Consider the following 25,661-nt stretch of genomic DNA (forward strand, 5'->3'; position numbering starts at 1 on the left):
TAAAGCCATGATGCATTCACCTGCAAGTCATTTAAAGCCTACATTTCACTGGAAAAAGTGCAAAGGAAACATCCACCAGGAGACTGTATTGTCTATCCATCCATCAGTGCAACCACTCCACCGCTGTGTTGCCCAAGTTTTGGCACAGAAGGCTACAGCTTCACTAATTGAAATGTTTTTCTTCTCCTTCGTATGCGAGTGGTTTAACTTGTATCCATGGATGCAGAGATGAACTGTGTCCAGCGTTCACGCGCACTGGTTTTCAGAAATCTTCTTAAGCCTGTGTAACAATTCCCACTACACAAATGTGTCTGTTTTCAATGGAGAAGATGATGGCTATTCAATAATGGCCTCAGCGCTCTTCTTTGCATACAGGGATTTCTCCAGATTCTCTAAACCTTTAATGTTGTAAAGAAAGAAGTCCCTCTGCAAATTTACATTGAGGAACCATTTTTGAATTATTAAACGTCTTGCCCTTGCAATCTTACAGAGAGTGATGTACTCTTTAAAATCTTTACAACTAAAAGGCTCTTTAGATGCTCCTTTAATACCCAGTCATGTCACTAATGAACATAATTAGCTGTGAGATTAACCCTGCTAAAGACCGGCAACCTGTCCATTCTCGCCCAGTGACAGCTGGAACAGGCTGCAGCCCTGCACCACCCTCAGCTGGATGAACAGTTGAGAAAATGGATGAAACTAGATTTTTCACCAGTTTCTACGCAACTATTCCAGCCCTTTTGGGGGGGGGGGGGGGGGGGGGGATCAAGTGTAACATGTAGTGAAAATAAGTATTGAACATGTCAACATTCTTTTCCTTTTTTTTCAGTAAATATATTTTTAATGGGGCTATTGATGGGAAATTTTCACCAGATGTCAGTGACAACCCAGGGAATCCACACATGCAAAGAAATCAAAATAAACAAGTCCATATAATAATAAAGCGGAATGACACGGAATGAACGTGGGTTAAACATATGATGAAAAGGAGATGCAAAAATACATGGAAAACCAAGAAACCAGCTAAAATATCTGTCTGTTTTGAAAGCAATCCTTCCCCCTGTCAGTGCAGTTTAGTATCAGCTGATTCAGTCGTAACTGATGGCTTATAAAAAAGGCTTCAACCAGGGTCTCACAGAAGAAGCCTCTCATGATGGGTAAAAGCAAAGAGCTCTCTCAAGCCCATCGCAACCTTAGTGTTGCAAAACACACTGCTGTCAGTGGTTGTAGACATATTTCTTAACTTCTGAATGTACCCATGAGCACTGCTGGGGGCATCCAGGAATGTGGAAATTCCACCATAAACCAGCCACAAGCAGATTTCTGGCAGACTATTCAAAAGACTAATCAGGACTATCGTGCAAACCTCCTCTGCTGAAGAAAAGCCATGTTTAGCTCACTTAAAGTTTGCTGCACAACATTTGGAGAGACCAATAAACTACTGGGAGAAAAATCGTGTCAGACTAGAACTGAACTACTTGGATGTCATTGCACATCACCCCCAAAACACCACACCAGCAGTGTTGTTTGGAGGTGGAAACATCATGGAGTGAGGCATACGAGGCCCCCGGAACCTTCAGGATTTGGTGGAAATTTAATGTCAATATTCCTATTAAAGAATATTCAGTGAAAAATATGTTGATGCGCTCAACACTTGTTTTCCCCGCCGTAAGAGACACATTTGATATGTTATTTTGGTATATTTTCACCTAATAATATAGGGTTTTAAAAGATTTACAAGTCAATGAATTCTGTTTTCATTAACATTTTACACGGCATTCAAATTTCTTGGAAAGAGATTTGCATGAAATTAACATAAATATTTAGAACTGGAAGCAAAGGGGAAAATCTTATAATATTTTGTCTGTTCCTTTAGGGCCATCTGGCTTCTTCTTCCTCTCTGCGTTGCTGCTGACCATGTTTTCCCCTGAGATGGTCATTAGCCTTCACGGGCTCTCTTCTCATTTTTACTCTCTTAACCTCACGAGGGCATCTGTATACGTACTGGAGTGTTGTAAGGAGATCCAGTCATCAGTGCACCCTTGGGTCTTGTCTACAGTTTGCTCTGAAATGTCGCGGTTAAACCCAACACCTCTCTTGGGGTTTCATCAGGGTTTGGACACTTTTACTGCATGTGTGAGTCATCTGAACAAACTGCTCCTACTGTTTTCATGGTGTACCTCTAACCAGTGTTTTAACCACATAACTGCATTGCAGATATTTTAACATTAATACTGAAATATCTCTAATGTAACTGCACGAAATGCTCAAATTAGGATGGTGATATTTACCCTTAATGTTTAATGTAATCAAGAAAAACAACAGGAGTTGTGAAGTCCAGAACCTCAACCTGATTGAAATGCTGTCAGGACCTTAAGAGAGCTGTGAGAGACTGATAAATTCATACAGAAAACTTACTTGAGGTTATTGCTGCTAAAGATTCAGTAGTTCTGCAACCTATTGAATCATAGCGTGTTTTTAGGTTTTCACAGGTGTGCGTAACCTTTCCACATAAAAGAGTGTGAAATATGAATGTATAAAAAAGGTACATAGTGAGGTTTGTACCGTATTTGTCGGACTATAAGGCGCACCATCGGTGAACGGGTCTGTTTTCATACATGAGGTGCACCAGATTATAAGGCGCATTAAGCAAAACAAAACAGTTAAATCAAACTTTAGTCATTCATTCTTCTTGCTTCCTCCACTTCCGTAACATTGATTCATTAATGTTGAATTCTCTCACAGCTGCTCTATTCCCATGTTGTTGCAGTATATTAATGTTTAACCTGGTATTGTGGATGGATTATCTCAGTTGTTCTCCTGACTGAAGTTTGGTCCGTTTACAGCATCCTGCCATGTGATTGCATTTGTCCCTAACCATCGGGAACCCTCATGTTAACTTTTATCCAGTGGAAAAAAGTTAGCGTTCATCCTCCAGCTTCACAGTTTTGGACCCAGATTCCTCCGTGAGGCTCCTGCCTACGGTAGCCGTAATGCTCCGACAATCCATCGAGCGGTGCGGCTTCGTAGCTTAGCAAAGTCATACTAAAACATTTTTTGACAGAGTTTTGAGCGCCGTGTACCACATAAAATTGGTTCGAGGTCAGTAAGCACAACCAGAATTCATACATAAGACGCACCAGATAATAAAGCGCACTGTTAATTTTGAGAAAATTAAAGGATTTTAAGTGCGCCTTATAGTGTGGAAAATACAGTAAGTCTAACTTCGATCTTTTGCTGACTAGTCTTAGGGTTTTACCAATTGCTTATCTTGAGCACGTGAAGCTCACTTGGTGTCATAATGTCAATCCAGATGGGGAAAAAATAAAATCTGAGGTTTTTCTAATCTATAAAACATCATATGGTAATAGGTATTGATATAGGGGACAAACATAGGCATCAGCCCCTGTCTGCTTTGTTGACCAACGTTAGCATATGAGAGTTTTTCAGGTGTTAGAAGCTATTTATCGGTTATTTTGCATAGATTTTGCTTAGTGTTCAGACAAATACAGAAGCAGTATGGGATTGAAATCATTATGTAATGGATGGTGACAGTTGTGAAGGTGACAGAAAAGTTAAGTAAAAGATTGAGTTAATCATGACTGTAACTGTAATTAAAGTTACTCAAGTACTGATGAGTAATCAATTAACTATACATCGAGTCATTTTTCTGTCTTTGTGTTCCCCGCCAAATTAAAAGAATCCGTTCTAAAGAAAAATAAAATACTCCATCCTTTAGTAACCTCGTTTTTAAAGAAATTCCGCCAACCTTCAGAAGCAAGAGATATTTTTTCCCTTATACACCTATACAAGATGTTAAGCCTCATCACACAAAGAGTGGTTTATATGACTGTGTATTTGTAGTTGAAGGAGAGGAAATAAAAGCGTAGAGAAGTATGTGAACGTGTTGCGTGCAGACAGACACATGAGCAGCTTCTATACTTTCCCAGGTGCATTTGACTGTGCAGTTTTGCTCGACAAACAAGCCCACTAGGAGAAAACACGGCCTGGAATCAAACAATAACACAACATAAGAGATACCAGCGTGGTGTAAGGTGTGCAAATTAAGCTGCGAAAGACAAAGCTCAACATGAGGGGGAAATCTGCATCGGCTCAGGGAGGCTCTTGTTGCTTCAATTAACGGGGCGTTTCACACACACACACACACACACACACACACACACACACACACACACACACACACACACACACCTTTTCTCTCAGCCTGATGTGGGCCTGGTCATTAAGATTATGCAATCTACTCAGGCGTATCGAGTCTGCTTTTCGATGCTGAAATCGCCAAAATGAAGCAGAGTTCAAAGCAGGACAGAAAAGACTTTATGGCATAATGAGAACGAGAGCTTCCTGCTAACACCTGTGACAAATCCTGGTCTACTGAGGAGAACAGGAAGCCTTCAGAAAGGAAGACAGTTGGGAGAAGAATACTGGAAAAACAAAGACTGTCATGGTCCTGGGCCATGTTGGCCCAGTATTCTTGGTTTTCGTGTGTTTTGTATTTTGTTCTTTATTTATGCCGTGGTTCCTAGGTTCTGTAAAGATGTTCCTTATTTGATTACCCTCTGTGTATCTGTGAGCCCTCGTTTCCCCTCCTTGTGTTTTATTCCATGTTTTCCCCAGCCCGTTATGTCTGTGCTCTCCCCGTGCTCTCTCTCATCCTGTCTGAACCTCTGCGTACTTCCTGTTTTACTTTGACAGTCTCACGTCAGTGTTGCGTTTACTCCCGCCGTGTCTTGTTATGATTATCAGTGTCACCTGTGTTCCCCGTGTGCTCCCACTTCCCTCGTTAACCCTCTGTGTATGTCTGCGTCTCCCTCAGTTCTGTGTCGTGTTCTCCCTCATTCATTGGCCGTGTGTTTTTCCGTGTAACATGTTATAGTTTCCAGTTTAGTTTGTATGGTTTTTCTGTCCAGCAATAAAGCTGTGAATTTTGAGTTAATTCCTGCCTCCGTGAGTTTGCGATTGGGTCCTCATCCAGCCTGCACACAGCTGCAACCATGACAAAGACAGAGATTTAAAAAAAGAACAGTGGGCCTAAAAGAGCAGAAAGAGGACATTTAAAATCCTGCATCTTTTAGTACTTTGGTAGTATTTGTTCTGGAGCCTGCACAAAGGCAGGGCTTTACTCATAAGACAGATGTAAAGATCAGTACCACTTTTAGATCACATTACTGTTATACGTATATAATAGCTTCATTGTTAGCATATAAACACAAGTGCTGCATTGATCGTCACTTTTGAAGGACGCAGGAAAGCAAACGGGCATAATTCATAAAGCCCTGAATGCTCCTTTCAGCAGCGTGATCTGTGTCATATCTGCACAGGCAGGACAGAGAGAAATTAGGGAGGAAAATCTCGGTTATTAAAGCTGCATGAAAGCCTGAACTCTGTCTGACTTCAGAGCGGTGATATGCACTTCAGCCAAATGAGGCCGGGACCAGGTAGGCCTGCACGGGTGAACGCTTGTTATTATCTTTAGATTGGTAGAGAGGGAGGGCAGAGTTTGACTGTAGCAGCCATTAATCCACCCAGGCTGCTCAGAGCGCCGTCACACGTCGGCACAATCCCGACTGAGCAGATCACACGTGTACGGATGTGTTTACAAATTGAAGCGGAGAACGCAGATGGCGCAGCATTCACTGAGGGAGCACACGCTTTTGTGACATGGCTGCAGAAATGAAAAATAATGACAGTCCCAGCAGAAGCTGTCAGGTAGGAAAAGCAGCGCGATGAGGGCTGTGATGGATGGGGGTGAGGGTGGAGGGAAGGAGCTCGAGGGAAAAGAGACAGGTAGCACTACAGCACCCATGAGAGACAAGGAGGGGTGTGGGAGGGTGAGGACAAGAGGAGTGAGTGACAGGGTGACACTGCCAGCTCCTCTGCGGCGCGCTCTTCAGGGGAGCCCCGGAGCGTGTTCTGTTAAGTAAACAGCTGCAGCGACGAGAGCTCCTCAAATATTAATAGGGAGCGATCCCCTCCGCTAGCCTTGTTCAAACTGACATTCCCTGAATTGGGACAACAGCACTCCAGTAGAGAGCAAACATCCCGGCCCCCTGTAATGCACCAGAGGCCACCAGGGTCGCCCGCAGCTCCCATCAGACCTGACAGAGCAAGGCTGAACCCTCGGACACCCAAGCTGCAACACAGGCCCCTGGTGGCTCATTATGATTGCCGCCATCAAAGGCAAACATCTCAGACTGCTAATGAAAACGCACTAAAACACAGCTTGCACCCACCCTCTCCAGCCTCCATCTGTGTCCATCAGGCAGAGATGAATTATAAATGAAAGGGTGCTCGATCTGAGAGGATCGATACTAACGAGGTTCAAGTTAGCCGTGACACAGTTCTCCATCTTTGTTTGTTCCTCCCCTCTTCCCGCCACTTCTCAGTCTCGCTGGCTCTTAGGAGGAGAGAGACGATCTCTCGGTGCATGCTAAAAAGTCCGCCTAACAAGGCAGAATTAACTACTTTTAGAGGCTTCATTTGGAAGTTGCTAAAAAGCACACATAGCTGATGAGGGAGCTGGTAAATGAACAAGACTCCGCTCCATTCTACCTCCTTTGATCGACCCACCACTCCCCAGCACCCACCCCATCACCTCTTCACTGACAGGCAGACCAGGGGAATTGGCTGAGGAGGAGTAATGGAGCTTGTCGGAGAGCTCCCTGCTTCACACCACTTAGCCTCTAGTCCAGTCATGGGAGGGGTGGTAGGGTGGGTCCACTGATGAAGCTCCACCGGGACTCACAGCAGACTCTTCACCACCCAAACATTTCTCTTCACATCAGTCACGCCATACAGACACGGAAGTGTACAGCAGCTCCCCACCACCATCACTTCCACCTCTCTTTCTTTCCTTCGTTAAGCTGCTCCGTCTTGGCACGTCCTTGGGCTACAGTGCCCTCTTCACACACTCCTGCTGGGTGAACACAGTGTTCCAATTCATCAATAATTTCTAGGGTCAATCATTACTGTATGGAAGACTACACACTAGATATTCTCTTAAGAAAAGAGTTTTAATGTAGGACCAAAAAAACTGCTTTATTGGCTTAGGAAGTACTATCACCCGCTGGTGTGCAAAGTCCTGCTTTGATTCAATTAAAGTTGAGCGTTCCTAGAGCCAAAAGTACAGTTAGTACAATTAAACCACAAGGCAGGTCATGTCTGTCAGACAACTGTATCAAAAATGCTCCAGAAGGCACCTTTACCACAAACAGTCCAGAGGTCTAGTCCATTGACTTAAATTAGCTAAGCTAAAACCAACACACAGCCGCTTGTCATCCAGCTAAAGTGAACATGCCACTAACTTGTTTCTGTGCGTGCATGGCTGCCACTGCTGTTATGAAAAGAGAAATTAACTAATATGGTCCAGTGTTATTTTGTCATTTTGGAGATTGTACATATGTTAGCTTAATGAGGTTTTGCATTCATATGACCACTAATCACATGACATATACCTGTCTCCCACTTTGGATGTGTGACAATGTTGGGTCAACTAAATAAGACCTCAGTCATACAGGCCTATACACCAGTCTCCAGTCATCTGGTAAGCACCAATCACAATGAAAACCGTCTTGTCTTCAGTCTTCAAACTACAAGAAGCCACAGAAATTTGCTAGCTACCAAAGTAATTGCAAGGAAGTTTTTAGGGCGACCATTTACCAACCAAACAGGAAGTACACATTTTTCCTTAGCAACCAGTGGTTGTTTAATGCTCAACATGGTGGGAAAACTCCCAAACTATGCCAAGTAATGACCTGAAAAAAACCTCTATATGGATTAAAGGGTGGCGTGGTAATTTATCACTTAATGCTAGCTAGCTCGGTTAGCAAGCTGTATTCATTAATCGCACTGTTGCAACACACAGAAACAGCCAAATAAACTAGAATTTCATTCCCCAAAACACAACTACAAGCTTGTGTGATAGTCTCTACCTCACAATAAGCCATGGTGTTAATCATGTTAGCTAACAGCACACACAGCAAAGCAGCACAGTTTAAGACTAAAAATAGTGGAAGAGGCCTAGCAGATGATCTACTCCAGCTAACTTTGTTGGGCTTTTAACATGCTTTCAGTGCTGTAGTGGTGGACATTTAAACATTAAACCTGTGTACTGGGAGAAGCAGAGAGAAGCAGCAGTTTTTGCCAGTTCCATGTTGGTCATGGGACTCTATGCTATATTTTTGGAGATTAAGTTACATTTCCATTATAGCATTTTTATTTTGCTTAGCTTTATGCTAACATATGCTAACATGGCTTTATGCTAACATAAGCAATTAAACTCAAAGCATTTCTCCCTGAGCCACAGTCTCATATTCTTCTATGTCATTTGCATAACTGCATGTGTAGTTTGAATTAACAAAACTAGGAAATCCCAGTTTCACTCTGGCTCCATATAGATAAAATCAGTTTAGACAACTAATCTGGGCTAAGTTCTAAGGTTATACATGTTGTAAATATCATATTACTTTATCTTTGCAACTTAGAAATCCTTATAGTCTCACTGCAATAACAGCCATAAGTCATTTGAACTGTCTCCATGATAGTGTTGGTTGAGAAACAGCGAGTCTTCTTCCTCAAGAGGAAGTTGAATTTGAATAAATGTTGTTATATTGTTGGAAATAGGCAATGAGATCCCAAAGATGGGAGATAAGCCCCTCTGCCCTGCTCCACTCTGACCTGACATGCTTGTTATGTTCACATGGCTGAGCACACATTGCGTAAGTTTTTCAATATTTCATAGGCCGAAATGAAAAATGCATCTCTTTGAACTATAAGTGCACGATTGCAGGGCAACCTGGTGGGGTCGGGAGGTGAAGTATGAACTGCGGAAAAATAGATGAGCAGAGATAAATGGCTCACTCCTGGCTGCCGTAACAGTCCTACAATCTTCCTATTCATGCAAACGCTTTGCTGATACCATGAAATAGTAACCTGAATTACACTTAAACATGTCAGACATGCGCGAACCGACTGCGGAGTGCATTTCGGCAAAGCAGAGGCGGCTTTTCACAAACAACGCAACCTTGAAGATTAATTCTGGAACAGGGGTCCCATGCCACGACCTGCCAAACGTGGTGCACAAAGAAAAAGATTGACAGGCAAACACCTTCAGGTCTTGCTTGGGTTGCCCCCACAGAGCTGCGCTCAAATAACTTCAGACTGAGGGAGTGAGAGCTTTGAGCAAAAGGGAACTTTTGGAGCCACAGTGTATCAGCTATAAAGAATCATTCAGCCTCCAGATCAAGACCAAACGTGCCCGCCCTGGTGCAAGGATGCAAACAAAGTGACATCTAAAAATAGACTCCATTTGGGTTAATGTGAAGACAAATGTGTGCCTTCTAAAGTGCGCCTTGTTAATAGATGTGGCTGTTCAGATGTGAGCTTACATTTGCATTGATTTCGCTGGCAGAGCAGGCTTTGATTAAAAAGAACTGTAGGCATTTCTGAAAAGCAGATCTGTATCATCCATTAAGCGGGAGAAAAAAGTCTCACATGATGTATGGAGACACTGGGTGATTCATTTAAAGGAGCTTATTAGCTTGGTAGGCGATGTGTACATATCAATATGCTGCTTTTCATCCTTTTCTCTTTACTTTGCATTTCTGCTACTTACTCTTCATTTTCTCTATTCCTTTTTTTAATCCGAGCTCTTCCCTTTCCCTTCCCAGCTGATGCACTAGTCATCAGACTTGGAAAGAAACAAAGGCTGCTTCCCTCAGTTGGAGCTGGGAGGAGCTGTCAGTCCCTACAGCGCTTTTTGATGATAGCATTTCAAATGACACTTTGATCCCCACTCCACACTGTTTGTTTTTTCCTCTATGATGAAATTCGGCTCGAGAGGCGTGCAACAGGGCACATCATTCAAACGTGGCTCAAACACTGAGAGCCAGGCTCGTCCCTAGAAACCACCCATGACAATTTTGTCTTTCCGCGTCGGCTTACAGAACACAACAGGGTAGGTGATGTCGCAACTGTAGAACTGAACGGGACCACGCGTTCACCCCACAGATAACGCTCCGCTGAGGTGACGCCAAAGCTCAGTCAAAACTCTATAGAATAAATAAATCTAATGAGGCAGATCTGCCAGAGCTAAGTGTTGTCTCTGATCTGGTGGGAGCTGAAGCCCAAACGCCTGCGTCCCAGCTCAAGGAGGAGGATGAGTGCATTTGCAGACGCAACTACAAGTAAAAGCTTCACTTCAGAACCATGAAAGGCTCATTTATGTTGAGTAAGATGTTGCTTTTCACGAGAAAACATTCAAGGACACAAGCTAGATCGGAACAAACAAAAAAAATGGACCTGCAACTTTTAAAGCAATTTCTTCTTTTTTAAATTCTTTTTATTTCTAAAGATTTAATTCTAAAAGCTCAGAAGCAAAGCTAACCAATCTTTCACAGGTTTTTCCAAATTTAATATGAACATACTACACCGGCTCCTAATCTCAACGGAGGAATGAGCCTTTGTTTAAAAAATAATGGTGGGAGTGAATAAGACGAACAGCCCAAAGAGTTCGTCTGAGGGAGTTGGCTCATTTCTTCCTGGGGTGATAATTCTCCTATTGAAGATTTCCAGAGTCACAGTTGAAATAATATGCAAATAAGTACCCCATGGGGTGCTGACTGGCTGACATATTATCAGCAGAGAGACAGACGCTGCATTTTTTGAGGGGGGCTTGAGCGTGGTCAAATCAAAAGACAGAGGCCCGATTAAAAAGGTGTACTGCGACGCGCACAAGACTACAGGAGCACTTTAAACAGGATGCCAACCCTGTTGGGAATAGGAGGCTGAGGCTTCCTGTGGAGACAGGAGCGACTAGCAGCCAACACAAAAGCCTGCAGAGATAAGGCGAACACTTTGGAAAGCCAAACAATGGAAAAATAAAAGAATGTAAAAAAAGAAAGAAAAAAAAACTGTATCTGGGGGAATAAAAAGAATGATATGAAATTGTTTCTACAGACTCTCCACCAATAAACAAAGCCATTGATTAGTTAGTATGATGTGAGTTAGCCCGGGTTAGAGGACCAGTGAAGCAAACCTCAATAAACCTGCTGTTGTCTCTGTATAAAAGTAAAGTGTTTCTAATTTATAGATGTCTTTCAGTACCATTTTATATCCACTATATGTACTCTGTACCCGTTTTTGACAGGCTTACTTTACTTCAAGTCAAACAGAACACCTGTCCACTTGTTTGAGGTTTGAAAGTGGCGGTTAAACCAATTCTTCTATCATTATTTGGAATTTGCTAAGAATAATGCACTGTAAATCCCTTTTCCAGTTGAATCCGTTTCATCATCATAGTGTTGTATAATAAGAGTTTTAAATATGTTTTGTAATGACACAATGATGTGTTCCTGACTGCAATAACCACTCAGCAGTTTGTGACGTTTCCGTAGTCACAGTGAGCTCTACCGATCACACGCTGTCATTTCTATTTAGAATTGTGGGTACAGTAGTTCTTTTGCAACATATCATAAATAAATTACCTTATTGTTGAAATAAGTTTGGTATCATACAGACTTGCAGTTTCTAAAGGAGCATGTACCATCATGTCACAATCTTGTAGCACATAGAAAGTAATAGTAATCATAAGAATATAGCCGTGTCCAAATTCATAGGCTGCATCCTCCTGAGGACCCGGCCTTTGCGGTCTTCGTGGGCCGGGTCCTCCGAAGGCTGGGTAGGCCCGAAGTGAGCGGCTGTGAAATGGGATGCTCTAGCCTTCAGTTATTAAACTCCACTGAGCTGTCTCGGTGGAGATTAATAAACTCAGCATCTGCTCCTTGCTATCTAAAATATATCAGGACACTGCCGTAAATTCTCGATCATCTCACACTTTAATCAGTTTTCCGTTTGACGTTTATTCAGCTGTAATCTCAGCCAAACCGATTTACTCACAAACAAGTAAAACACTGAAAAAAGACAAACAATAACATCTTTAAGTTATCTAAGTGACTTATAAATCATGTTTAACCTGAGTAGTGAAAGACTGCGGGGGGTTTGAAAACGATGTGCCGGGAGTTCGCTGCTCTCGCCGGCTCTAGTGAGCCTTGAACCCCGGGCTAGCTATCGAGCTGGTGGGTAACAGATGTCTTAGAAAACGTCGGAGCACTTTTGCAAATATATGATGTCTTGATAAACCGAGCAGATATTTGAAGTTTACACAGCTATATTCTCACCTGAAAACATCTTGAAAGTTTATTTTGTGATCCAGAAAGATTAATAAGAGTAATATTAAAACTAAGCAGCTGCCGCCATTGTTGGAAACTGGAATTGGCTGGCCGCTAGGGATGGGTATTGATAAGATTTTCACGATTCCGATTCCATTTTCGATTTTGTTTAACGATTCGATTCTTTATCAATTCTCTTATCGATTCTTTTTTTTTTTTTAAAGGAGAACACTAAGTTCGATTAGCTTAGAACTTTGTTTTACATTTTCTCTTTGAACAAGGTAGAAATTTAGGAGTAACATGGCCTTACAAACCCAACAGTGAGATCTTAAGAGATCCAGCCTACGGCTCTTCAATGGGGTGTCACAGGGCCCCCAGGAAAAAAAATTGTAAATGTAAAATAATAAAATAAATATTCTTCTGTAGCAATAACAAAGTATAACATAAATTATTCTGTAGCAATTACACAAGAATATCCAGTAATCTCCCTGCCTACAATTAAACACATTCCGAAAATCTTGGGCATCTGCTGTGGCAAATGGGTGCAAGCCTTTTACCACAAACTTAGTCACTGCTCGGTGACATTCGTCTATCCTGGCCTGAAAGGAGACGCTACCGATAGACTGCAGCGAGAACTGCCAGCATCTGAGCCGGCCAGACTCTGCTAACATAATATGCACTGTTAGTTGATTATTTACCTGCCGCATTAACGGGAGAGGACGTGCAAACGTTACCGCTGCTGCTGGGTTGAGATTCACGAGTCCGGAGCAGAATTAAAAACACGACATTCATTTAAGGTCATCGTGTGTTTTGTGAGCAAATGCTTTTGCATATTCGTAGCGTTTCCTCCCTTAAATGAAATATCTACTTTGCAAGTATTGCAAGTTGCCCTGTTGTCATCCGTTCTCGTAAAGTATAACCAAACTTTTGGGCGTTTGAGCCGCTTAGGCGCCGTGTTTCCTGCCAGGTAAATGATGCTCCGCAACGTGGTGACGTCATTCGGGGCGACTGGAATCGATAAGGGAATCGTTTGCAAAAATGGCAAACAATTCCAAGGAATTGAAACAGTGGGAACCAGTTCTCAATAAGAACCGGTTTTCGATACCCATCCCTACTGGCCGCGCTATGAATTCTGGGATATTTTGGGCCACGAAGTATACACCTGACTGTCACTACCCGATCCATACCGGAAACCCGATCGGTACCCCGCATGCGCGAAAGGTTTCTACTTCCGGTCGTAGCGTTTTACGATAGTTATGGGTCAGAGTAAGAGTTAAGATGTTAAGAATAACAAGTATATCTTAAAATGTTTGCAATAATGAAGCATTTCAGTACAATGTAGACAAAAACGAAAAATAAAAAGAAAGTTACGGATCAGGACTCTCCGATCCTTACTGCGCATGTGTAAAGTCTGACCGTACAAATCGGGTCTACCCGATCCGTACCGCGCATGTGCAGATGTTTTCTTCTTCTTCTGTTTGTTTAATGGCAGTTTACTCCCCAGTGTACGAGGATACCGCCACCTGCTGACCGAGCGAATAAACCCTATTATAAACTGAATTATCGTCATTACAAACGTGTGTTAAATCTGATTTAGCGATAGTCGAGTGTGTTTATGCTTGTCTGTGAGGAGAGGATTGTTGGAATAGTGATGATGATGTGCGCTATCACTGTCAATTGTCAGTAAACACTTAATCTGGCTGATGAATCTACACGTGAGATATTACAAAGTCTGCATTATTAACTCTGTAATTAGGCGCCATTCTTCTTATTTTACAGCGCTGTTGCTCAATCGGGGACGCTCTCTGTTGAGGAGAAAAGCATGATTTCTTTGTATACGGATTATCCATTGTTTAAATGTCCCGGGCAGTCGAAAAGGAGGCAGAGCTGTTGAGAAATGCTAGGAGCTAACTGGGCGCTAACCGTATCATTCAAATATATTGAATGTCGCAATGTTGGCAAAGAGAGGAAGTGACGTAAGATTTGCGCATGCGGGGTACCGATCGGGTTTCCGGTACGGATCGGGTAGTGACACTGACCCATGCTTCAAATCTGGGGAAAAGGAGGACGCATTTGTCGGCCGCATTTGGAGGAGTCTACAAATTTGGACAGCCTTCATCGCGTCACTGTGACATAATTGGACTACAAATGCGGCCTCAGGAGGATGCAGCCTGTGAATTTGGACACCCCCTATGGCTCACAATCAAAATCCTCTGGAGAACATGAATACAATTTTTTCTTCCAGAACATCACGATTCTGGCGTACACTCTAAATCTCAATAAACAAATCCTAATGCCTAATACGGCTAATTTATGTTAGATATTTGAGTTGTATGAAAAGACATTTATTTAAAAATTTTTACTTTTCAAATCATTACCCTTTATTTAGTTACAAAAAAAATCAAATAATTACAACAAAGGAATTAACAGCTCACACGCTGCAGAACTCCAGTTTACTTTATGAGTATCATCTTAAGTAGTGTGTGACGTTTAGCGCACACCTGTTCTTCATCAGAGAATGAAACACAGGCACTACCACCTTAAATCACCTATGATTGGTCCCATGACCACAAATGATGACAGTAATACTTAGAGCAAACAGCTGATATAAAGTTGAAATAAATTACATTTCCTCCTGGCAGAAGCATAAAAATTTAATGCCCAGAAAAGAAAAACTCAATAAAAGGTCTTACACAAGACCTTTTATTGAGTTTTATTGAAGAATGTTTCTCTTTTGATAGTATAGTGTGTCAATGTTATAGAACTTTTTATATACTAGATAATTTATGTGGCACATTGGAGTTCATAAGGTGAATAAATCTGATATATACCTAAATAACTGCATGAAGTATTTTATTCTTATACATTGCTTGAGGCATTATGGGTATTTTTTCTTTCTGTTTGTTACTTAGTATTTAAATATTTTTTTTATTTTACTTTTTTAACAGGATTGTTTTATTTTGTTTTACTTAGGTCAATTAAAAATGTTTTTTCACGCTTAATTCTTTTTGCTTTGCTTTTTTTATTTTAGGTAATTACAATAACAACCTCACTGTTAATCTAGCTAACAGTTAGCTAGATATCAAGCATTGCCTTGTTTGGTTCTCCTTCCATTTCCCACCATTATGGGAGCAAAGTATGCAACACATAGTCCACACACCATCCAGAAAAGTATTCAGGATCACACCTGATAGTGTGAACACACTCAAAATAACACAAGTATGGAAGTACACAGTATGGAAGCCAAACACACAGCAAACCTTTTAGCTGCATCTGCAGAGTTTGAGGTTGATCTGACGTCATTATAATATAGTTTTACATACAAAACTTACAATTCTCACACGTGCTAAAGGGTCCCCCTTGGACACACAGCACATGTCCATACGACAGTCAGACTTGTCCCTTATTTTTGTTAGCATGTCTGGAATCACTTTAGCCATTGCTGTTGTTATGCTAACTACCAGAAACCACATTTAAGTCACGAATCCGCTCTTTTTAATGTAGTTTCAGTTGTTACCAGTGAATGGCTGTGGAATTAAAGCACTTTGAAACTGGATAATTCTTTTTGACAGAGCCTGTATTAATAATATATTTTCAGTGTATTAAGTAGCCTAGCGTGGGACAGGATACTGTATCCCCTGTTGCACCATTTTCCTCTATATAATATGGAGAGAACTAGAGGGTGAACCTAAATGCATAATTATGATAACAATCTGAGACATGACTAAAAGCAATTTGTGACCAATGGTGTGACTCAGCAAAGCAAAATCTGATGAAAGACATTCAGACCAATGCCACATCACAAGTGTACCCACCTAAAGGCTAGGGAAAAAAAGACTTACCGACCTCCTGTGGAAACAGTGTTGACCATTTATGCTACATGAAAGGAAAATGGTGAATTCAGCACTGAGCCAAAGATCAAGTTCAGATAGTGGAGGCAGAGAGCGAGGGTGTAGCTGGCCAAACAAATGACCACCAGGCTATACTACTCACATACTCACTCACATTACTTAGTCCAGGAAGCCACAAACTTGCACAACTTTTTCATCACTCTGAGAAACTGTTTTCAATTCAGTTTGCCTATTTTGTGCCTTCTTTCAAGGAAATGAAAAAAGGTGACATGTACTCAAAGTCCTACTAAAAGAGAATTCCAAATAGCTGAAGCGCCGTTATAATAACAAGAGTTTCTGAGAATTCTGACATCAGTTCATTGAATTCAAAGCACTGCTGGCATAAAACACATATTGATTTTTTGGTTCTTACAAGACTGCAAATGTGTTTTTACACCATTACTAAAGGTAATGTGATTCACAACACAACTTTGTTAACACATTCATGTATGTTCTTCCAATTTTTCCACTTCAATCTAAAAGAACATGCGAAGAAGCAAGATTAATACATTTCTGTCTGCAGTACTTCTCAGCTTCTGCCTTTGTCGTGCAGAAAAGGATGACACACAAAAGAAAAACACACATGTTAGAGTTTAATTTCAGTGGCACCCAAACATCCGTTTGCCAATAGTAAATCACATTAGGCTTTCTCCACAAAACAGCGACAGAAACAATAAGGAGGCTTCGTACATTTGCTGTACCTGGATGTTTGGGTGCTCCTTTGTATCTGCTGCTGCTGCTGTTTCTTCATCTAGCTCACTATGTTCTCTCGGGCTCACAGCAAAGAGACACGCTTTTTCCTCTGTGGCTCCAGAGCTCCAAGAGAAACCTCAGAAGTCAGACAGACAGCACACCCTTCAGAATTACAGTGCTTTATTAAGTATCAATCTGTACAACAGTTTGCCGGCCCAGCAGAGGGATCAAAAAAGTACTGAAAATCTCATTACGGGAAAACTAATAAGTGACGCACAATGATAAAACAGCAGCAATTAGTTTAAAACCAAGTTACCAGTTGATAAAAGAAGATGTGGTAATGGCTGGTATATCTCATCGTGTCTGGTAAACGATGCTCGAAGGAGCCCATTGGACATAGCAACACTGCCTCTCCCCATCATTAAGTTATTAGATCAGCCCGGGGCAGCAAGTAAACAACTTCAGACATCTCACTGCAGGCATACATCCCACCAGCCCTCACCGTTATTGGATTACTCAGGGAAACTTTTCCAGAAGACAAAATGACTCCATGGAGCGAGCGAGCTACGGGATGATTATTGGAAAGCAGATGATGGGAAGAGCAGAGGAAAGGCCTGCTCAGGCCAGACGCCCGGAGCACTTAGGATCGAGCGGATGGCTAACAAGCAGGAGACAGGGAAGGGATACAGAGGGCAGCGAGGTCTGGTTTTGATTATTGGCTGCTGGAAGGAGAGGCAGCTCGAGTCTGCCAGGTTTCTGCATCATCCGCCTCCTGCCACATCTCGTTTGGGTTACTGCCACAGCAAATGTCCATTCAGCACTATCAGAGACAAATGAGGGCAAACTCCTGTCAAGGTCAACAACCACCTCCACTACGGCCACAGGGGGTCTGCCATTGTAATTCCTTATACACTCAGAGTAATTAAAACTCGTCCAGAAGAAGCGGGGGAAGTCGATGGAATTTTTTGAGACTGCTAATGAGATGCTAATTTGTTGGCCCGCTAGGAACGAGGCATGAGGATCTCAAGGACACAAAAGATTTATTCCCTTTTAAAATGATGGAGTGTGCGTGTGTGTGTCTTCTTCTTCACTAAAACATTTGCCAAGTTTGTTGAGCAATAAACACGGCAGGACTCCCGGTGTCTTTATGTTTGATAAAAAGATACGAGCATCCTTTCAAACTCTTTCCAAACTCCTGATAATTTACAGAGCATCACCCCTGTGAGTTCAGAGTAAAGTGGAGAAAGCTCCCCTGCCTCGCGGCAACGAGTGAAGCCACACGCAGATCGCCCTCATGCTGCCTGAAAGTAGTCCAAGTCAGACCTGTTTTCGAACACCCCACTGAGCCAGCCTTCTCATTGAGTCATTCCAGGAGCGCCAGGCTGGCTGTCCCACTTTTTTCAACAGATATCACACAGACTCTCTGATATCTACGCGCGCGCACGCTTGCACTGCACAACTTTCCTCCCCACACATTCCACTTTATAAGCAATCGGGCCAATCCTGTCCTCTCATGTTTATTAATTAGGCTTGCTCTTGGACTTGAATCTGACTCCCTTCTGGGTGAAGACTATTCCTCGGGAACGCCAAGCTGTGCTGAAACTGAGCGAGACAGCACTGTGGTCATTTTCTGATATGTCATTTTTTACACAAGCGCCGCACAAGAAAGCAGCCCTATCCAGCCCGCAGTGCCAATCAGCTACAGCGGCTTTCAGCACTAATGCAAAAAGAGATCACTCCAATAAAAGTTAGTTAAAGTTAAATAAACGCGTCTCTCATTAACAGAGAAGTATAATTTCATTTTTAATCTGCGGGCTCAGGCTGAGTGTCGTCGCAACAGTGGCAGCGCAGCTCTGAAGGACAACACTGGGGAAATAACATCAATTAGAGCTGCCAATCACCCAAAATGCCAGAAGACAGTTTTGGATGAATTTCTGCTTTGTCGGGCAGTTACACAGACGACAGGGAGGATGGGTGAGTCAGAGGGGATGAGATGAGGTGTGAAGTGTAATCACATCACAAACACAAATCTGTGGCTTACTTCGCTAAGCCTCAACATAAAGACGTCATTTTTGGACTTGTTCTTCAGAGCAGACCGTTTACCGCACATGTGCAACTCAAAATCACACCTGAAAGTTCATTCTAATTAGTGCTGACAGTCCGCTTAAGAACTTTAGTGCTGAAGCAGCTAACCAAAATGATAAATTCACTGCCCCGGGCAGCACTCACAACATCAGTGTTTGGTCACTGTCAGCTGGATGCTATAAAATCAAACCCACACTAAGTGTTTTAGTTTTTCAGATATTCTTCCTAATTCCAGCTCCTCAAATCTGATGGTTCTCTTCTTTTGTCTATTTTGAATCGTGATTCGAGCACTCCAGGGGCTTTCGAGTGTTAGTCACACAAATCAAGCAATTAAAAGGTTGCCAGCTTGAGCTGTGAGAAGCCGTCATTATCTTCTCACTATTTTTCAAAATTGTCTAGACTGTATGATTGCACAAGCAGTCAGAAAACAGGGCACTCAAAGGGCTTATGCAACAGTTTAGTGTTTACATGCCTGTGTTGATGAGAGACTTATAGAGATAGGACCTTGAGACCACGTTTTTGTAACTCTATAACCCAGATAGTCGACTTATGGGTGGTCTGTTTAATTTGAAGTCTTCAACACAGACTGTAGATTAAAGATTGGTGTGGCCTCCACATGTCCCAATTGGCTGGTGGCCGACTATCACCCAGTTCCCAGCAACTGGGAGTCCCTCCTCCTTCTCCTGGGGCGTATCTACTTTAAACTATGAACACGCCCATTTCACTTAATTGCAGTGTCTTAGAATTAAGTTTTTAAAATGTAAATTATCAAAAGTATTACCAGTATACAATTCTTTATTTCAATCGAATCTAATAAAAAGATACAACTGAAAAATTTAAATACCATTTTTTTTTGCACACTGTGTAAAAAGCATGGCCAATTCCTGTAAGTTCCTTACACCTGCATTCTTTCTAATGGCCAGCAGGGGGCAGTTGCAAAAAACTAAAAGCAGCCCAATTGTATAAATGCGATTTATTCATTTGATCGACTCATGACCTAAGTAAAGACTTGCAGTCGAACCTATGATCTCACTGATTGTTGTTTAGTCTTTTTTAATATTATTAATATTATTTAATATTATTATTAGTATAGTTAGTACAAGAAATGATAAAGCAGGGTATGTTTTCAGTCGTGGTTACATTCATCACACCCAGTTTCAAAAGTCCAATTTTGTAATAGCGACTATGCTGAAGTCCAGGCTTGTCTATCTTTTATATACAGTCTGTGGTCCCAAAGCTTGTGATGTCACGTGTTTATTTATTTATATGTTTATTTGAGGACAGGCTAAAAAGCCACGTGGGACCGTATATGAGAACTTTCACCAGATGTGTTATTACTAGTGAAAAGCATAGATCAAGCTCTATGTTTAAAATCTATGCAATGCCCCTTTAAAGACTCTCAAATTACCCTAATCACTATCATCTACTCTCACCACTCCAAACTCTGCAATAAAAAACATGTTCACCGATGTGCAACATCACATACTAATGCACTCGTCAGAAATATTGAACTCCATGATTTATTTACCAAATTAAATTCTCAGCATGCATGAGATCAGACTCTCGTTACAAAGATTAGATTTAAAGCTGTGCATCCTGCGCAGGGTACAGATTCTCATTTTGAAACTAAACTGACATCATCAAGACGCTGAACGTGAGGCAATCTCGGCGAACACGGCCGTATGATCGCGCTAATGCGAATCAAAGTGAAATCCAATCATCTGTCATATTAGAGAGGATGCGGTGTTTTATCCATTATGTTGTATTTTCCTGCTATGCTATAAAGAGATCAGCTAAGGCTCATTAGATTGTGAACTGGCATTTGAAACATGCGCAAAGCACAATTCCTAATGCCTTACCTATTTCCTGGTATTGATCCTAAAGAAAGCTAAAGTTAAGGCGGCCTGTCATCTTACTACTTAAAAGACAAAGATAGACAGAGCCATTACTTTTCCATTGTTTGCAGAAGTTCACTTCAAAAGGGTGAAAACTCTGGTGTAGTCTGAGGCTTGGGAAAGCAGAGCAGGCAGGTGGAGCTGGAAGGAGAGGAGGATGCAGGGATGGAGAGATTGGAGACAGAGGAGTGAAGAGGGGGAGCCCTTTGATCTCTGGCAGAAGTGGATGCTGAAGAGAAGAGACAGAGAGCTGCAAAGAAGACTGCAAACAAGGCATGCACTCAATTCCCAATAGTCGCACCAACGCGAAAGGAAGATAGAAAAAGAGGGGAAGACAGAAGGAGAGAGAAAAGTTGAGCAGATTGAACGAGACAGAAAGGAGAGGGCGAGAGAGAATGGCAGGGTCGCAGAGAGATAGAGAAGAAAGGAGGAGAAGACAGAGAGGATGAAAATGAAGTTGAGGGAAACAGATAAGACCAGGATGTTAAAAGGATTTCAGTCCGTGGGCTGTTTGGGGAGTTCTCTCCAGCCCTATGCTAAAGCAATTAGTATTGAACCCCTTCTAGGAAAGAGCAGCCAAACCACAGCGGCAATCTCTAACACTGTTAGTGTGAAACAACCAAGTCAAGCAAACCCCACGGTCCCCATTAAACCTCAAGTTTTAATTGCCGTGTCAGGATGGTGCCGCATTTCACAGCCCATAAGTGTGTACTCTCAAAAAAGTTGGCCCAGTGAGTCCCTCTTCAACTGGAAACCCCGAGACAGTAAACAGTGCTGCTTTGCTGGGTTGAAAAGGCCTGCATAGCACGATAACAAAAGCTCAACATTAAAAGTGAAAGGGATACTTCGAAAGAGCTGTCGATAGCGTGGCGACAGAGAGAAACGAGCAGTGTGTTTCTTTGTTGCCGTCCAGCTCATTTGAAACCACTTTGTAAAGTTTTCATTCAAAGTGAGATTGTGTCATTTCTGCCGTCGCCATCTTGGTTTTTTCTTTTTTTAAAACAACAACTCTGACTGTGAAACCACTCGCTCACTGGCAGTGTTGGGATTGTAACTAAATGAAAATGTTATGTAGCACACATCACATTTCTTGACAGTAACGAAGTACGTAACTTCATTATTCCCTGGAAGATTCATCACACTACTCAGTACATTACTGTCTGGTAAAATGACCTGATACACACTGTAACCTAATTACCAGTTAGGCTACAGTTCCACACACTGATCGAAATCGCCGTCCTGCCAAGGACACGTGTGATCTTTCTTTCATTGTTCGTGTATGAACGCAAAGCAAAGCTGAAAACCAGCGCAGAGAGACTTCAAAGTAATCATCACAGAGACTCTACTTTAGAAACATGAGCAGGTAGAAACAGAGCCTACAGCCTGACTGCTCGTCACTGGGGTTGGGAGTCACTCAGCTTTTTTTGCTAGCTTTGTGTTAGCATGCTGTTTCTGCAGATGTTTGCAAAGAGTCTGTTTGCAGCACAACAAGTTCTTTTTCTGTCCTGGGTGCCGATTGAACTTTGTGCTCTTTCCTGCAGTGCAATAAAAATAAAAACAATGTCCGCATCTCCACTCAACTGAAATCAGTTGATTAAAGAAAAAACATGTTTCATGTTTTTTTTTCCTTTTTATCTGATTACAATTGTAATGTAATTACTGCATGTAGTACACTAACACGTTACTTTATTGCACTGGTGTCGAACTCCAGGCCTCAAGGCCCGGTGTCCTGCAGGTTTTAGATGTTTCCCCGATCCAACACAGCTGATTTACCTCCTCAACATGTCCTGAAGTTCCCCAGAGGCCTGGTAATGAACTGATCACTTGATTCAGGTGTGTTGACCCAGGGTGAGATCTAAAACCTGCAGGACACCGGCCCTCGAGGCCTGGAGTTTGACACCTCTGCTTTATTGCCTTACTAGAAGACGTATTGTGATTACCTGTCAATCACAAGTCATTAGCCAATGAGTGTGCTGTGGATAATCTAGGCTTCTGGAGGATTCTTACGATGCATGTGTCCAATGATCCCACGTACTGTGGAGACACCACAGCAGTCACACGACCGGCCAGCTCTCTCTATGTCTGTCTCATTTCTTAGCCTGGACTTGTGTTGCATCAGCCCTAATAGTTCCTTTGATGTTATCCAGCCACTTCTTTTGCTGTCCGCTTTTTCTTCCTCTCCCCTGGAGAGTGGTCTTTGTCAAACTTGTCATTCTTGAGACGTGGCCGTATTGAGATTTTAATTTCCCTTCTTTTTGACTGGTGACAGGAGTTCTTAACCGATGCCCAGGATCTTACAAACCAGAAGCAGTGTCTTTTCACTGCCTGTTTTTTCTCTCCCAGGTCACCTGAAAGCATCCATGTAGAGCAGTGGTGTCAAACATATGGCCCAGGGGCCAGAATCAGCCAAGTGAAGAGTCCAATCTGGCCAGCTGGGCAGCTCCGGAAAATGTGAAGGAGTGCATAGATTTTTGCCTGTATTTTTGTAACTTTTACAGCTTATTCTATTCATAAAGAGGCATTAAAATTCATACTTCACCAGAGTAATTAAATAATAGCTAAACGATGACAAAAAAATTTCAGTTTTTCTGCCATGTATATCAAAATGTCTGGGTTTGGGGGGTTTTGAGGGCGGTTAATAGGTCAGTGAGTTCACAGTAAAAACTTTATAATTACAGGATAATCTGGACAGTGAACTATCATAACCTTTTCTGTAATTTTACCCATTTAACTCATAATTTCACTGGTCCAGTCCGGCTGAGAGGAATACTTGGATAACAGTCGTATTTTAAGCTTTATTCTCAGAGTGAAGATCTTATCTGTACATATTGGCTTTAGCATGACAAATGTCATAGTTTGGACTATTTTGGACTACTGAACCATGCATACACTAGAAGCAGGAGGAAACACCTTTACCTACTGCAGGTTATAACTTTGCATTTACTTTCCAAGAGTGTTTTTCTTTTCATCTAATTTTCAACAGGAAAACACAGAAGCATCGTACATTTTCTTTAACAGAATGATTCGGACACTGTAATAGTCTTTGCACACCTGAGTAGCACCTGCTACACCAGGTATTTCATTTCACTGTTCAGTCACTCACCTGCTTCCTGCACCTTCGACAAAATCTACGTCTTTTTTTCGCGTCACCGTTTCCCCGAGTTGTTATTTTGCATGCGACTGTTCGCTTGAGTTAGTCCTAGCAGCGCGCCTCCTCTGACCGCTCTCATCCAGGTTTCCAGGAAGGCTGCTGACTGTCGTGGGGGATTTTCTCTCTCTTTCCCTGTGAATAACAGTCATCGCCAACTGCAGTGCGCCAAATCTCAGGAGGCTGTCACTTTCTGGAGCAACATGTCTGGCACAGACAACCACACTACATCTAAAGTCACTTAAACAACGCGTCGCTGCCATTCCAACATTTAGTTGAACAGCAGCCTCCTGTCTGTATGCATTTTGCTACAGCTTTATTTATACGTGACTCACTGCCTGGAGGAGTGAGCTGCCGATGTGAAAAAAAAATTGTAGCCAAGAAAGTGAACACTGTTGATTTATGTGTTTAAATGTGTGCATTTGTGACACTGGGTTGTTTTTTTGTTGTGCGTGCCAGATGAAATTATCTCGTCTTTCTTCGAGGCAGGTCTTGGATGAACTGTGCAGACTGCTTACCTTGGAATATCGCGGCGTTCTGGATGATGAGACGTTTGAGTTGTGCGCTGACAACCTGCAGACCAGACTCCATATTGCTGCGCGCCGCTACCTGATACCGCTCCTCCATCTTCTTGGAACAGCAGGTCGGGCCTTTGGTTTGGCAAACCTGCAGATCTGCACCTGGCAGGAAATCAGCAGGGACAGGATGGTAGTCTGGATGAACAGAGGGAAGTAGCTGCGAAGCCACTGGTGTTTAATTTTCAAGAAAAAAAAGACACACAAACACACACAAATAGATTCAGCAGCATTTTCCGAATGCAAAAACTAAGAAATATCTCCAGCAGAGTCCGCAGCCTTAATGAGCGTATGATTATTATGTAGAGGCTGTGTTATGTAGCCGGGCTCAAGTCAAAAATAAATTGCTGCTTAAAAATAAGTCATTTTGATCCACATTCGTGCAAAACACTAAAGCTGTGTAGTTCTCCTCAGAGATCAATTTGGTCAACAGAAACTTTTCCTCCACTCAAGGCTACACTTTTCACTCCGAGGATCAAAAAAAGTATGTTTTTTTTGTGTTTTTAGACTTAAGATGAGAGCCAGGAGCAGTGCATCATGCAGACAAATAAACCTAGGTTCCAGCATGCTTTCATTATGGATACACATTAAAAAAAAACAGCCACGAGTAAGATTGAAGGCAGTGAAACAACATTCGTTCACCTGGCTGTGGACACTAAAGGTTGTTTACACCTATGAGAAATAATTGGATTCCCCGAGCTCCTTTTTGAGCAACGCATTCAAGCCTGCGAAAGCAAAACTGGGGTGTCAGGGATGTTTCAGAGGGGCGATGTAGCCAGACACGACCTGATCAAAGAGCAAACACTTCGAAGAAATTAATTCAATTAATCCCACACAGGAGGAAAGCAGGAAAGATAAACAAGAGCCTGCCGCCACTGTGAAACTCAGTAAACTTCGAGTCATGGTCATGCTAAAAGGAGTGTGAAATCTGTTTGTTTGTTTTTGTTTTTTTAGATAAAAAGAGTTCACATTAATAAAGAGGAAACAACACAATATCTGTGTCTTTAAATAAATGCTTTGCATCATATTTTCTGAGCTAAAGTTCAGTGTACCCACAGTGGATTTTAGCCTGAACAGTCAAGATGTGACACAAATACAGAAGATCGGGTTAATTTGGGGAGGGCTTAAAAAATATTGAAATAACTGTTTGGAAATTACAGACATTTTTATATGAATTACAGTGTTTT

The 25,661-nt window shown here is 42.1% G+C and overlaps 1 protein-coding gene across 3 annotated transcripts in view; it reads right to left on the reverse strand.

Moving 5' to 3' along the window:
* The window catches only part of gpc3 (glypican 3), a 325,636-nt gene that overhangs the window by 291,217 nt on the left and 8,758 nt on the right, over positions 1-25,661 (reverse strand). For all 3 annotated transcript variants that reach the window (XM_082547797.1, XM_082547798.1, XM_082547799.1), the window contains exon 2: positions 24,418-24,579. In XM_082547797.1, the coding sequence (XP_082403923.1) occupies positions 24,418-24,579 (162 nt within the window). The remainder of the gene's footprint in view (positions 1-24,417; positions 24,580-25,661) is intronic.

Source organism: Aulonocara stuartgranti (assembly GCF_965226115.1).
Source record: "Aulonocara stuartgranti genome assembly, chromosome: 2".
In the NCBI taxonomy this organism is placed as follows: Eukaryota; Metazoa; Chordata; class Actinopteri; order Cichliformes; family Cichlidae; genus Aulonocara; species Aulonocara stuartgranti.